The 11,174-nt window shown below is 42.1% G+C and overlaps 1 protein-coding gene across 11 annotated transcripts in view; it reads left to right on the top strand.

Annotated features, from left to right (window-relative positions):
* The window catches only part of Rabgap1l (RAB GTPase activating protein 1 like), a 616,206-nt gene that overhangs the window by 589,236 nt on the left and 15,796 nt on the right, over nucleotides 1-11,174 (top strand). For all 11 annotated transcript variants that reach the window (XM_046430137.2, XM_058574417.1, XM_046430139.2 and 8 more), the window contains 2 exons: nucleotides 2,202-2,312; nucleotides 9,552-9,656. In XM_046430137.2, coding sequence (XP_046286093.1) covers nucleotides 2,202-2,312; nucleotides 9,552-9,656 — 216 coding nt within the window. The remainder of the gene's footprint in view (nucleotides 1-2,201; nucleotides 2,313-9,551; nucleotides 9,657-11,174) is intronic.

Below are 11,174 nucleotides of genomic sequence, written 5' to 3'. Positions count from 1 at the left end.
TTACAAATTTATTATATATTCCAAGAAAACTTGGAAACTTTCTTTTAAAAAGGACAAAGACAATAATGAAAATAATATACTACCCACAGTTAATATTTCTTTTTATACTGTTAAACAAATGGGATTTTCTAGGTGGGCATGGTGGCACATGCCTGTAATCCCAGCAATTTGGTAGGCTGAGGCAGGAAGATTGCAAGTTCAAAGCCAGCCTCAGCAGTTTAGTGAGACCCTGTCTCAATATAAAAAATAAAAAGGGGGGCTGGGCTTGTGGCTCAGTGGTAGAGCGCTTGCCTCGCACACATGAGGTACTGGGTTTGATCCTCATCACCACATAAAAATAAATGAATAAAATAAAAATATTGTGCCCATTTACAACTAAAAAAAAAATTTAAAGAATAAAATAAAAAGGGTTAGGCATGTGGTTCAGTGGCCCAAATAATTTTCTCATTATTTGTCTTTTTTCCCCCTACAAGGTAATAAGCATTTCCTCAGTTACTAGATATTTTTCTCTTAATATTCTAAAACTGAAATTTTGCCACTTAAGAGTATTTAAGTGATTTGGAATTATTTCCTTTTTTTATGTTTAGTAGATATCTTTCTCAAGAATTTTCTGATATCCCCCAACTATCTTAGTCTATTTTTTTTCCAAAGAAAAAGATATAGTCAAGTTGGCTACACTGGCACATGCTTGAAATCCCAGCAACTCAGGAGGCTGATGAAGAAGGATCAATCATAAATTCCAGGCCAGCCCTATTAGCAAATTAGCAAGAACTTGTCTCAAAATAAAAAATAAAAAGGGCTAGGGGATGTAGCTTAGTGGTAGAATATCCTTGGCCCAGTGTATAATAAGAAAGGGGGAAAAAAGAAAAAATAACAAAGAAAATATGCAAAGAGCAGGTTTCTCCCCTATCTTTCTTCTGACCGTCCCTTTTAATGGATCCTCTGCCTCCATGACAACCTCAGATTTTGCCCTTATCATCTGTTTCTTAGCCCTTCTTGGGAGGTGGGGGGGAGATGATTAGGTTCTCATGACAGACTGTTCTAAAGATAATAGAATTAACTTTGCCCCCTCTATTATACTGTGGAACACTCTCTTCTAAAACATATATTTATCCTCTTGTATTCTTTGTGTGTGTGTGTTTTTTTTCCTCTCATCAGTGCTTTGTCTGCTTCTACCTCCCTTGCAGGAAAAAAAAGGGGGGCGGGGTTAGAAGTGTAAATCTAAACTTGGTTTTGTCACATCTAAGTCTTTCCTGTCAGCTCTGTTTTGACTTGCTTGTAATTGCTAACAGTAGCAAAGAAAGCACAGATGATACTCTGTAGAGTAGAAGGCACTAAACTGCTCTTCTGAGACTAGATATAAATGTACCAGACTCACAACCTCTAGTGAAGGGGAGACCTTATTTCATAAGCATCAGACACTTGGTTCTTTCATCATATAACTTTGCTTCAGATTTTTTCTGGGAGCAGAAAAAAATGAAAAAAAAACTTTTTTTATTTTTTAATGGGGGGGGGAAGGATCCAAGCTTAGTAATTTATTTTACCCAGAGTCTTTTTAATCTGAAGGAGCAAAATAGACATTTAGAAGACTTTTTATGGGGACTCTTATTGTTACTAATATAAAAGTAGATTGTATTCAGAAAAGTCAATGTGGTCTCACTCACAGAATAAAAAATATCAGCTGATAGCAAGTCACAAGCCCAAGTATCTAGACTCTTGATTTAGTGTTCTTAAATATTCTCAATCATCTTGAACCCAGATCTTGGAAAACAATTTGGAGAAATGTCTAGTGTCATCCCTGCCGCGTCTTACCATTTCTCGTCAGGTCCAGGGTGGAGTTATTGTGCATGTGTCCAAGAATTGCTTGTCGTCTGCATTCTAGGTCTATGTGGGAACTTCATGGGTATGTTTGGACACGCTGCTGTTTGTGGTCCACATTTCATGATGAGTCCGTCTGGGGGTCATAAGGGACAGTTGCAAGCTGCACTGGGTAGAGTTCCGCAGCCGCACCGCTAGCCAGACGCTGCTGTTGCCCAGGCAGAGGCCCGCCTCCCTGTGCCACTGCGCCTTCTCCTTTTACACCTTTGGAAGTTCACTTTGTTGGTGTTGCTTGTTTTTCCTCACCAGTTGCTTCTGCTTCCATTTCTGCTGGTGCCTGCAGGCACTCATGCCCACCTCTGGCTCTTGCTCTTTTTGTACAGAGGGAGAACCGAAGATTACAGGAGGCCAGCATGAGGTTGGAGCAGGAGAATGATGACCTCGCCCATGAACTGGTAACCAGCAAAATCGCTCTGCGGAATGACTTAGATCAGGTAAATCTGTCGCTCATGAGGTAGACATGAGACTAACTTCCTCAAGGGGGAGGACCAGGTAGTTCTCACTACATTCCTAGGCTCGCTGTTCTTGAGTGTGCTGCCTGGTATAGATGGATGGTGGCTGGCAGTGGGGAGGGCAGCTCGTGCTAACTGGAGAGAGCAGAAACCCCACACCTTTGAGAATGGGTGGCTCATTTCCAAAAGGCATGTGTGACGCTGATTTTTATACCTCTAAATTTCTCTTAGCATCTCTTCTCTTTATCAGTATTTTTTTAAACCAAAAGCTGCCCTCATAATTACCAAAGAGTATCAGAGTATACTATTGCCACCCTGACATCGTAGGCACCTTGCTGCGTGTTCCAATAATAAATGTGAAGTTTTACATGAAGTGCAAGCATTAAATGTTGGATTGTCGAATTGGCAGGCATCTTAGTGGCTGAGAGCCAGAGAGCCTGCACGTGAACCTCTTGGCACCCCCGACTTGCCAACCATGTGACCCTGGGCAGTCCTTTAGCTGCCCGTAGTTGCAAAAGTGTCTACCCTGGAGGGAAGATGTGAGAGTTAAGCTAAAGCACTTATAGTATGTGTTCAACAAACCTTCGCTGTTGCTAAGAGATCTCTAATGCTATAACTTTCCTTGTTCATTCCCAAAATGTTGACAGTCTTAGAACTTCCTGTTGCTGCTGCTACCATTTCCTGAGATGATTGGCAAGGTGGAAGCAGTCTTGTGCAGACTTAAAATTTTTACTTTTTTTACTTCTAAAAAATAAATATTGCCAATGGTGCAGGGTTAGAAAAATTGAGACTTAGACTGTTGAAGGAAAGAAAAAGTCATTGTCTGTGCTTTAACTTTGCATTGACAGTATTTAAAACACAAGTCCACTGATAACATAATCTGCTTATGTGTTCATAATTGAAGTATGTGGTATTGCTCAATGGTAGAGCTCTTGTGCTCAAAGCACTAGGTTTGATCCCCAGCACTGCAAAAATAAATGAATAAAAATAAAGTTGGTAGAAGTAGTTTCTGTCATATCTTTTCCTCATATAAACAGCTAATTTTTTAGCTCAAAAGCTTTAACCATAGTAAGGTGGGAGATAAACATAAATATTGAGGAAATGGTGCTAATAAGGAAGGAAGGAAGCTGCAGGGGGCGGGTCAGCACTAAAGGAAGTTTGATTTCTATTTTTCTGTGCTGGGGATTAAACATAGGGCTTCATGCATGCTGAGCAAGCACTGTACCACTGAGCTACACCTTCAGCCTCCAGGTATAGTTGGTACAAAGCAGAACAACTATGCTGTTTGGGACATAGAAATAGAACAGTAGTCCATTTGAAAAATATTTGTCCTTTTAATCACAAATTCCATGTGGAAGTTGATTGAAATGAGATGAGGGAAGTGTGACCAAGACACAGCACCAAGGCAAGGGTCCCAGCAAAACCAGCCTCAGCCTGACCACATACTGCATCGCTAGTCTGGGCTCTATATTAGCTTCCCAAACAGTGTGGTTCACCCCCAATTCTGATAATGTTCTTAAGATGGCTAACTGAAAAAAAAAAATGTAAGGAGTTGAACTCAGAGGGGCTCAGTGAAGTGAAAAGAGCTTGAAAGTTGTTTGAGAAATGTGTTTGGTGGTACCTGTTAAGTCTTGTATAAGATGTAAGCAAATAATAAAATTAATTTTTTAGATTTATTTTTTTTCTCTCTCCATATTTATTATTGGCTCATTATAGTTGCACATAGTGGTGGGATTCATTGTTACATATTCATTCATGCACACAGTGTGTAAAGTACAGTTTGGCCAATATTGCTCCCAGCACTTGCCCCTCCTTCCTTCACCTCTTACCTGGTCCCTTTCCTGTACTGATCTCCCTTTTATTTTCATGAGATCCACCCCTACCTTTCTTTTCTTTTCTCTCTCTAGCTTCCATGTATGGAGAAAACATGAGACTCTTGACCTTCTGAGTTTGGCTTATTTCACTTAACATAGTGGTCTCTAACTCTATCCACTTCCCTGCAAATGCATAATTTCATTTTTTTTATTGTGTGTGTGTATCATATTTTCTTTATTGGTGGACACCTCAACTGTTTCCATAATTTGGCTATTGTGAATTGTGCTGCTATAAACACAGGTATGCATTTATTGCTATAGTAAGATGCCTTTAATTCTTCAGGATAAGTATCAAGGAGTGGCACATCTGGGTCATACGGTGGTTCCATGCCTAGTCTTTTGAGGAGCCTCCACATTGATTTTCATAATGGTTGTACTAATTTACTGTCCCACCAACAATGTGAAAGTATTACTTTTTCTCCATATTCTCTCTATCATTTATTATTATTTGTATTCTTGATGACCATTATTCTGACTCATGTGAGATGAAGTCTCTGTGTAGTTTGGATTGGCATTTCCTTAATGCTAACAGTGTTGAACATTTTTTCATATAGTCGTTGGCCGTTTGTATTTCTTCTTTTGAGAAGTGTCTGTTCAATTCATTTGCCCATTTGTTAATTGGGTTATTTGATTTTGGAGTGTAAAGTTGTCTGAGTTCTTTATAATTTCTAGATATTAATCCAGGAGCTAGCAAAGATTCTCTCCCATTCTGTAGGTTCTCTCTTCATTTTCCTAATGATTTCCATTGCTGTGCAGAAGCTTTTTAATTTGATGCCATCCTAGTCTTGGCCTTGTTTCCTGATCTACAGGGGTCCTATTGAGAAAGGTGTAGCCTCTGCCTATATGTTGGAGTGTTGACCCATGTTTTCTTCTAGGATTTACAGAGTTTCTGGTCTAATTCCTAGATCTTTGATACACTTTGAGTTGAGTTTTATGATAGGGTAAAAATTAAAGATCTAGTCTCATTCTTCTACATATGAATAATCAGTTTTCCCAGCACCATTTGCTAAAAGGGCTGTCTTGAGCCAGGCCCGGTAGTGCACACGTGTAATCCAGCAGCTTGGGAGGCTGAGGCAGGAGGATGGAGAGTTCAAAGCCAGCCTCAGCAATTTAGTGAGGCCATAAGCAACTCGGTGAGATGCTGTCTCTAAATAAAATATTTAAAAAGAGCTGGGGATGTGGCTCAGTGGTTAAGTGCCCCTGAGTTTAATCCCTGGTATCCCCCTCCCCTCCCAAGTGCATGGCTTTTGGTACCTTTGTCAAGGAACAGATGACTGTTCCTTGTAGATGTGTGGGCTTTTTTCTGTGTCTTCTCTTCTGCACCATTGTATATGTGTCTGTTTTTATGCTAATACAATGCAGTTTTGTGACTATTGCTCTGTAGTATAATTTCAAGTCGGGTATTATGATGCCTCCAGCGTTGCTTCTTTTGTCTTAGAATTGCTTTGACTATTCTCAGTCATTTTTTCTTACGAATTTAGGACTGTTTTGTTGTTGTTGTTGTTGTTCTGTGAATAAGGTAATTGGTATTTTGATGAGGATTGCATTGAATCTGTGTATTGATTTTGGTAGTATGGACATTTTAATAATATTAATTCTGCCTGTCCATGAACATGGAAGGTCTTTTCATCTTCTGAGGTCTTCTTCAATTTCTTTCTTCAAAGTTCTATAGTTTTAATTGTGGAGTTCTTTCACCTTTTTGTTAGATTTATTCCTAGGTTTTTTTTTTTTTTTTTTTTTTGAGGCTATTGTGAATGGAATTGCTTTCCTGATTTATTTCTCAGCAGATTCATTGTTGGTTCATGGAAAAACCATGGATTTTTTAATGTTGATTTTCATAACCTCCTATTTTGCTGAATTTGTTTATTAGCTCTAGGTTTTTTTGTGTCTTCTAAGAATAGGATCATATTATCTGCAAACAGTGATAATTTGACTTCTTCCTTTCCTATTTTTATCCCTTTTATAAAATTGATTTTGTACTGAGTACCTAGTATGTGCTAACCACTATATGTAGCGATTTATAAGCATTATCTCATTTACTCGTTTTAATGAGCCCATGAAGCAAGTATTTTAGGTCCACTATTTAAAAATGAGGAAATTGATCTAATTATACTCGAACTTGGAAAGCTATGCTAAAAAGTAGAGATTTAGATTGTTGTTTACTGCAGTGTAACTTAGAAGAATAAAAAGTAGAAATAAAATGCATGTTCAGTATTGGGGGAGATATAGTATATCTGTATCTTTTTGGAATAATTTTTGAACCAAAGGGATCGGAAAAACACTGTGCAATGGGATATGGGTGTTATGTAGGAAAATAATATACAAACTTTAATCATCAGATAAATGTTATTTTAAAAGTCAGTTCACCTCCAAGAGAATCCTTTTTGTGGGTCAGTCTGAAATGGCTGCTATTATGGACACTCCTGACATAATCGAATACTTGGCTGCCTCGTGTGGGCACCACATCTATCCCTAAAGGAAGGACTCCAGCATTCCTTCCTCTTCTCCCTTTTTTCTTCTTTCTTGACTCCCTCTTTCAGAAAAGTAGTAATATCTGGATCCTGCCTTTTGAAGCCAATTATCTAAATGAAAGATAAAACTGCTCTTTTATGCTTATCTCCTCCTAACCTCTGAATTTGCAGTTTCTGCCCCAGCAGAGGTTTATGTGCCTATCCAACAGCCATCCCTACAATTCAGGTGTCCTGCCCTTGGTCCTCACAGAAGGGCACCATCACCTGAGAATGACACCAGGCCTCACCTCCTTCCCCCTTCTTGGGAGTCCCAGCTTACCAAAATCACTTCTCTCAACCCAAACAGCAAAACTTGGTAGTAGACATGAAAGCAGATTGTACCTGAGACAATATGGGAAATAAACACACACTCCTAGGTTATTAGGTACTTTCTCTAAACCAAGCATTCTTCACCCTTATTGTTGTAGTCATGGCTTTACCCTCCAGGGCACCAGGCACCAAAGGCTGGTCAGTTTTCCTTTGACAGGAAGATCTCTCTCCGACTCCTTAAATAAGAATTTCTGAGATTAGTAATGAAAAAGACATCTCCATTTCAATTTCTGATGCTACCTGCTCTCAGGCCCTCCCTGCCCTTCCCTGTTCTCAGGGAACAAAAAGGAGAGAGAGAATTGGTACCTTCGCACTGAAGACTGAGCTCTTTCTAACTGGAGTTCTTAGACCAGAAGCTGTAGGTGATAAGTACCTGTTTTCTCTTAAATGGAACAACTGCCTGGCTGATTTCCGAAAGCTCCTCATCCCTGATTTTGACCAAAGCTTTCCTCAATAGGGCAGTGGGTTCACAACCTCGCCACACAGGGCAGAGCTTGTTTTGCCTGTAGGTTGATGTCATAGGACCCTTGGTTGCAGTCTGAGCTCTCAGCATCAGTAAGACATCTTAAGACATACACATGTGATTAGAAGACTTAAAAATGATGGAGTTCCACTCAGTCCCACTGTCAAATTATAAGGAACGTTTTATAATTTGGGTTCAAAAGTAGAATTTACATAACTGTCTGTTTAGTATTATTTTCACTTGACATGAGAGATACCTTGAGGTGGAGCAGCTGGATGTTTAAAGATCCAGAAGCCTGCTTTTAGAGGAAACTTAGGTTATTTCAGATCTGATCCTATTTTGATGAGCACAGTTGTTCTTTATTATTCAGCACTAAGGAGAAGCTTTGGCTGCGGCTTCCTAGGAAACTGTGAGACTCCTCTTCACTTAGCACCCATGACTGTTGCTACAGTCAGAGTAGGGAGGCCTGAGCTACACCTAATAGGGACTGTTCAACAGAAAATGTGTAAATAAAACTAATAGGGCTTCAACATGAGTGTTCAAGTGTTTCTAAAAAGAGTTCCTCAGGGAAGTGTTTTTCCCCTTTTCTTATAGAGGTTTCCAAAACTAAAAACAGCTGGATATACTGCAGGATTCAAGAAGCGTGCTACTGAAGTCAAGGTGGCATTGCCTACTCCTGCTGCGGTAGACCTTGAACCAGCGGGCTGGGGTTAGAGGGCGATAGAGTCTTTTCCACCTTCACTACCCAATAGTTCCAAATGCTCTGGAAGCAAGAGTTATTACCACTGAGCCAGGAGGCTCTGGACCTAGGTGGCAGCAAGCACAGAGAAGCAGGGCTGCGCTCTCTGCCAGTATCCAGCAGACTGTGCTGGCCTGGCCATCTGGGCGTGGGGGAGATATGGCAAACAAAGTCAGAAGCCACCTGGCCAGTTTGCATGATTCTTGGACAACCTTTGGCTGCTGTCAGCCAGGGATGGCTTCTTCACATAGCTGCCTCTCCTCTGCCTCGGGAGTCTTTCTGCCGGACTCATCCTGTGGCCCGCTGCCCACAGGCTGCTTCTGCAGGGACTTAGGGAACATTCATTTATTCACTGAGGACTTGGGGGAAAACCTGCCCCTGTCCCCGTGTGGGTGTGGTGCTGGGGAAATAGTGAAGAGCAGAGGAGACATGGTTCCTCCTGGAGTTAGAGTGCAGTGGGCAAGATGCGCATCGCACATGGAGCTGTCCTAACATGCTATCAGGGAGACTGGAGAGGCGTGGACAGGGGGCCGGTCCAGATGGCAGTGAATAGGGTGGGTCTCAGGTCACATTTCAGTGCTGTGCAAATGTGTGGCTGGAACCTGAGGATGAGGTCGGGGGTCCTGGCGTATAAATAAGACAGTGTCCCCTCAGTTACACACACACCCCAGAGGGCTCTGTGACCCAGGTAGAACCAGCCTGCTCTCACCAGGCACGTCCTGGCACCCTGGAAACAGCCTGGAGTCTGGTTTCTGCTTTGGTTTCCCACTCGACTCTCTCTATCTTGGGTTTTGGTTTTAATTTCTCCCTGCTATACTGACTGACCAGTCTGAGCGGCTTGTGGGCCAGTTAACCTCAAGCCTGGCCTTGATTGCTGTCTGTGGACCCACCTGTCCACTTGCCTTTTCTGAATGCTCCCCATGCACTGCCATTTGGAAGCACCGCGAATGCTGTCATGACATCTGAGAATGAGGGAGAAGGGTGTGGAAAGAGAATGTCATTCAAATCTGAATTCAGATCATAACTGTCATTTTAGATGTGTGACCCCAGACAATGTATTTGGTCTAGCCAAATCTCACTGTCATTAGCTGTAAAGGTGTTGTTGTGAGAATTAGGAATAATGTGTACCAAGTACCTGGCACGTAGATGGTCAGAGAAAGCAGCCCCTGCCACAACCCTGCAGTGAGCTGGGAAGAGAGGAAGGACTTGAGGTAGCTGTAGAGAAATACCTGGGGACAGGGTGTGGAGAAGGTATGTGTGTGTATATTCGCCTTCTTTATGGCTGTGATGTGCCCTGACTTGCAGGCAGAGGACAAGGCAGATGTGTTGAATAAGGAGCTCCTCTTGACCAAGCAGAAGCTGGTGGAGACTGAGGAGGAGAAGAGGAAGCAGGAGGAAGAGACTGCCCAGGTAAAGGTGTTCACAGGCTTTTCTGCACACGGTAGATTGGCAGGGAGTTACGAATATTGTAAAAAAAAAAAAAAGTGACATTTATTCTAAGTCGGGGTGAAGTTGAAGTGTGCTAAGGGTATTGGAAGAGGAGGCAGCATTTCTGCTCTCAATAGCTTTCAGGAATGTGCCTTTACTGAGACATCTCGAAGGAGTGTTGAGTTTAGTAACTTGCAGCTGTGATCCAAGAGCTCTGACAGTGGGGAAGTTTCATGTCCTGCCTCCAAAATCATCAACTCTTGGGAAGCACTTTATGGCTTTGTCACACCGAAAGCCACTGTGGCCTCTGCTGGGACTGCTACAGACCTCTACCTCAGTCCCCCTAACTCCTCTGACTCATGCCTTAGAAAAGGGAGCCTCAACATTCCCAGCAGAGCTCTGGGTCCTAACCGCTGGGGGAACGTAAAAGCCCTCTGTGAGCCGGCGTTGAAGCTGGTGCCCTGTGCTGTTTGTGGGAGCCAGGAGCAGGTGAGTGGCGGTCTCCATGTGGAGGAGGAGTGCAGGCCCAGGTGAGGGTGAGGCACCTCTGCTTGGAGCTGGAGCTTCCTGCTTCCCTAGGCCCAGAGGCCGCCCACCGTTGCCTCCCCCGTGGGCCCAGCCAGCGGCGGAGGACTAGATTACCTGGTAGAGTGTCTTCACAAATGACTGAAGTCCACCGCCCAGAGCTTGCTTGATGTAACTACCTTATATAGTGAGGAAATTTCTTAAATCATGATTAGTGAATTTCATTCTAAGGTATTAATAGTTAGTGCTAAACATAAAACAGAATAGAAATCCTTTGAAAGACTTTCATCCAGAAAAAAGTTACACATAGAGAGATGTGCCATTTCGCACCTTCCAGGATTTATAAAACATATTCTGTGACGTTTTTTCCCCTGCTGGAATATGTTAAAATGAGTCTTTGGCATTTAGTGTGGTCCAAGTTTTTTCTTTTTTAAAAAACTTCCTCAAAAAACTTTGAGGGCTGATAGATTCTCCAGGCCTCCTGATGTGTTTTGTTTTCTTCTCTACCTCTGGCTTTCTTTGACCCCTTTAGTACTTTCAGGGAAGAAGACACTATTGGCAAATGAATTAACCCACACTCTGCCTGCCCCGTGGCTCTGCGACACACACCAGCCCAGCGGAGGGGCAAGAGCCTACGTGTGGCCAGAGCAAAGCCAGATGCTTCATGGTGTCTTCCCTTCACCCTGTCTTGGTTATTGTGATGATGGTACTTGTACCGTGTACCTTACTCTTATTTGTCACCCGAGGAAGCTATGGCTTAGAAAAACTTGCTCCAAGCCTCTGAGCTGCCTGAGTCATCTAAAGTCAGTGTGGCCTTATTATAGGAAGGGGAGGTTATTGTTTATGTCCAACGTTATGTAAAATAGAGAATAGAGACTTCTATAAACAGCTGCATTTGAAGCAGTATAACTTACAAGTTGTTTTTAGGATTTTAGAATGTAACAAATATGAAGAAATTCAGAAATCTTCTAATGA

The sequence above is a fragment of the Marmota monax genome, unplaced genomic scaffold (genome assembly GCF_021218885.2).
Source record: "Marmota monax isolate L192 unplaced genomic scaffold, Marmota_monax_Labrador192_F-V1.1 WCK01_AAM20220418_F8-fsc00055, whole genome shotgun sequence".
NCBI lineage: Eukaryota > Metazoa > Chordata > Mammalia > Rodentia > Sciuridae > Marmota > Marmota monax.
The sequence above is the reverse complement of the archived record's forward strand: the minus strand, read 5'-3'. Positions and strand labels throughout refer to the sequence as shown.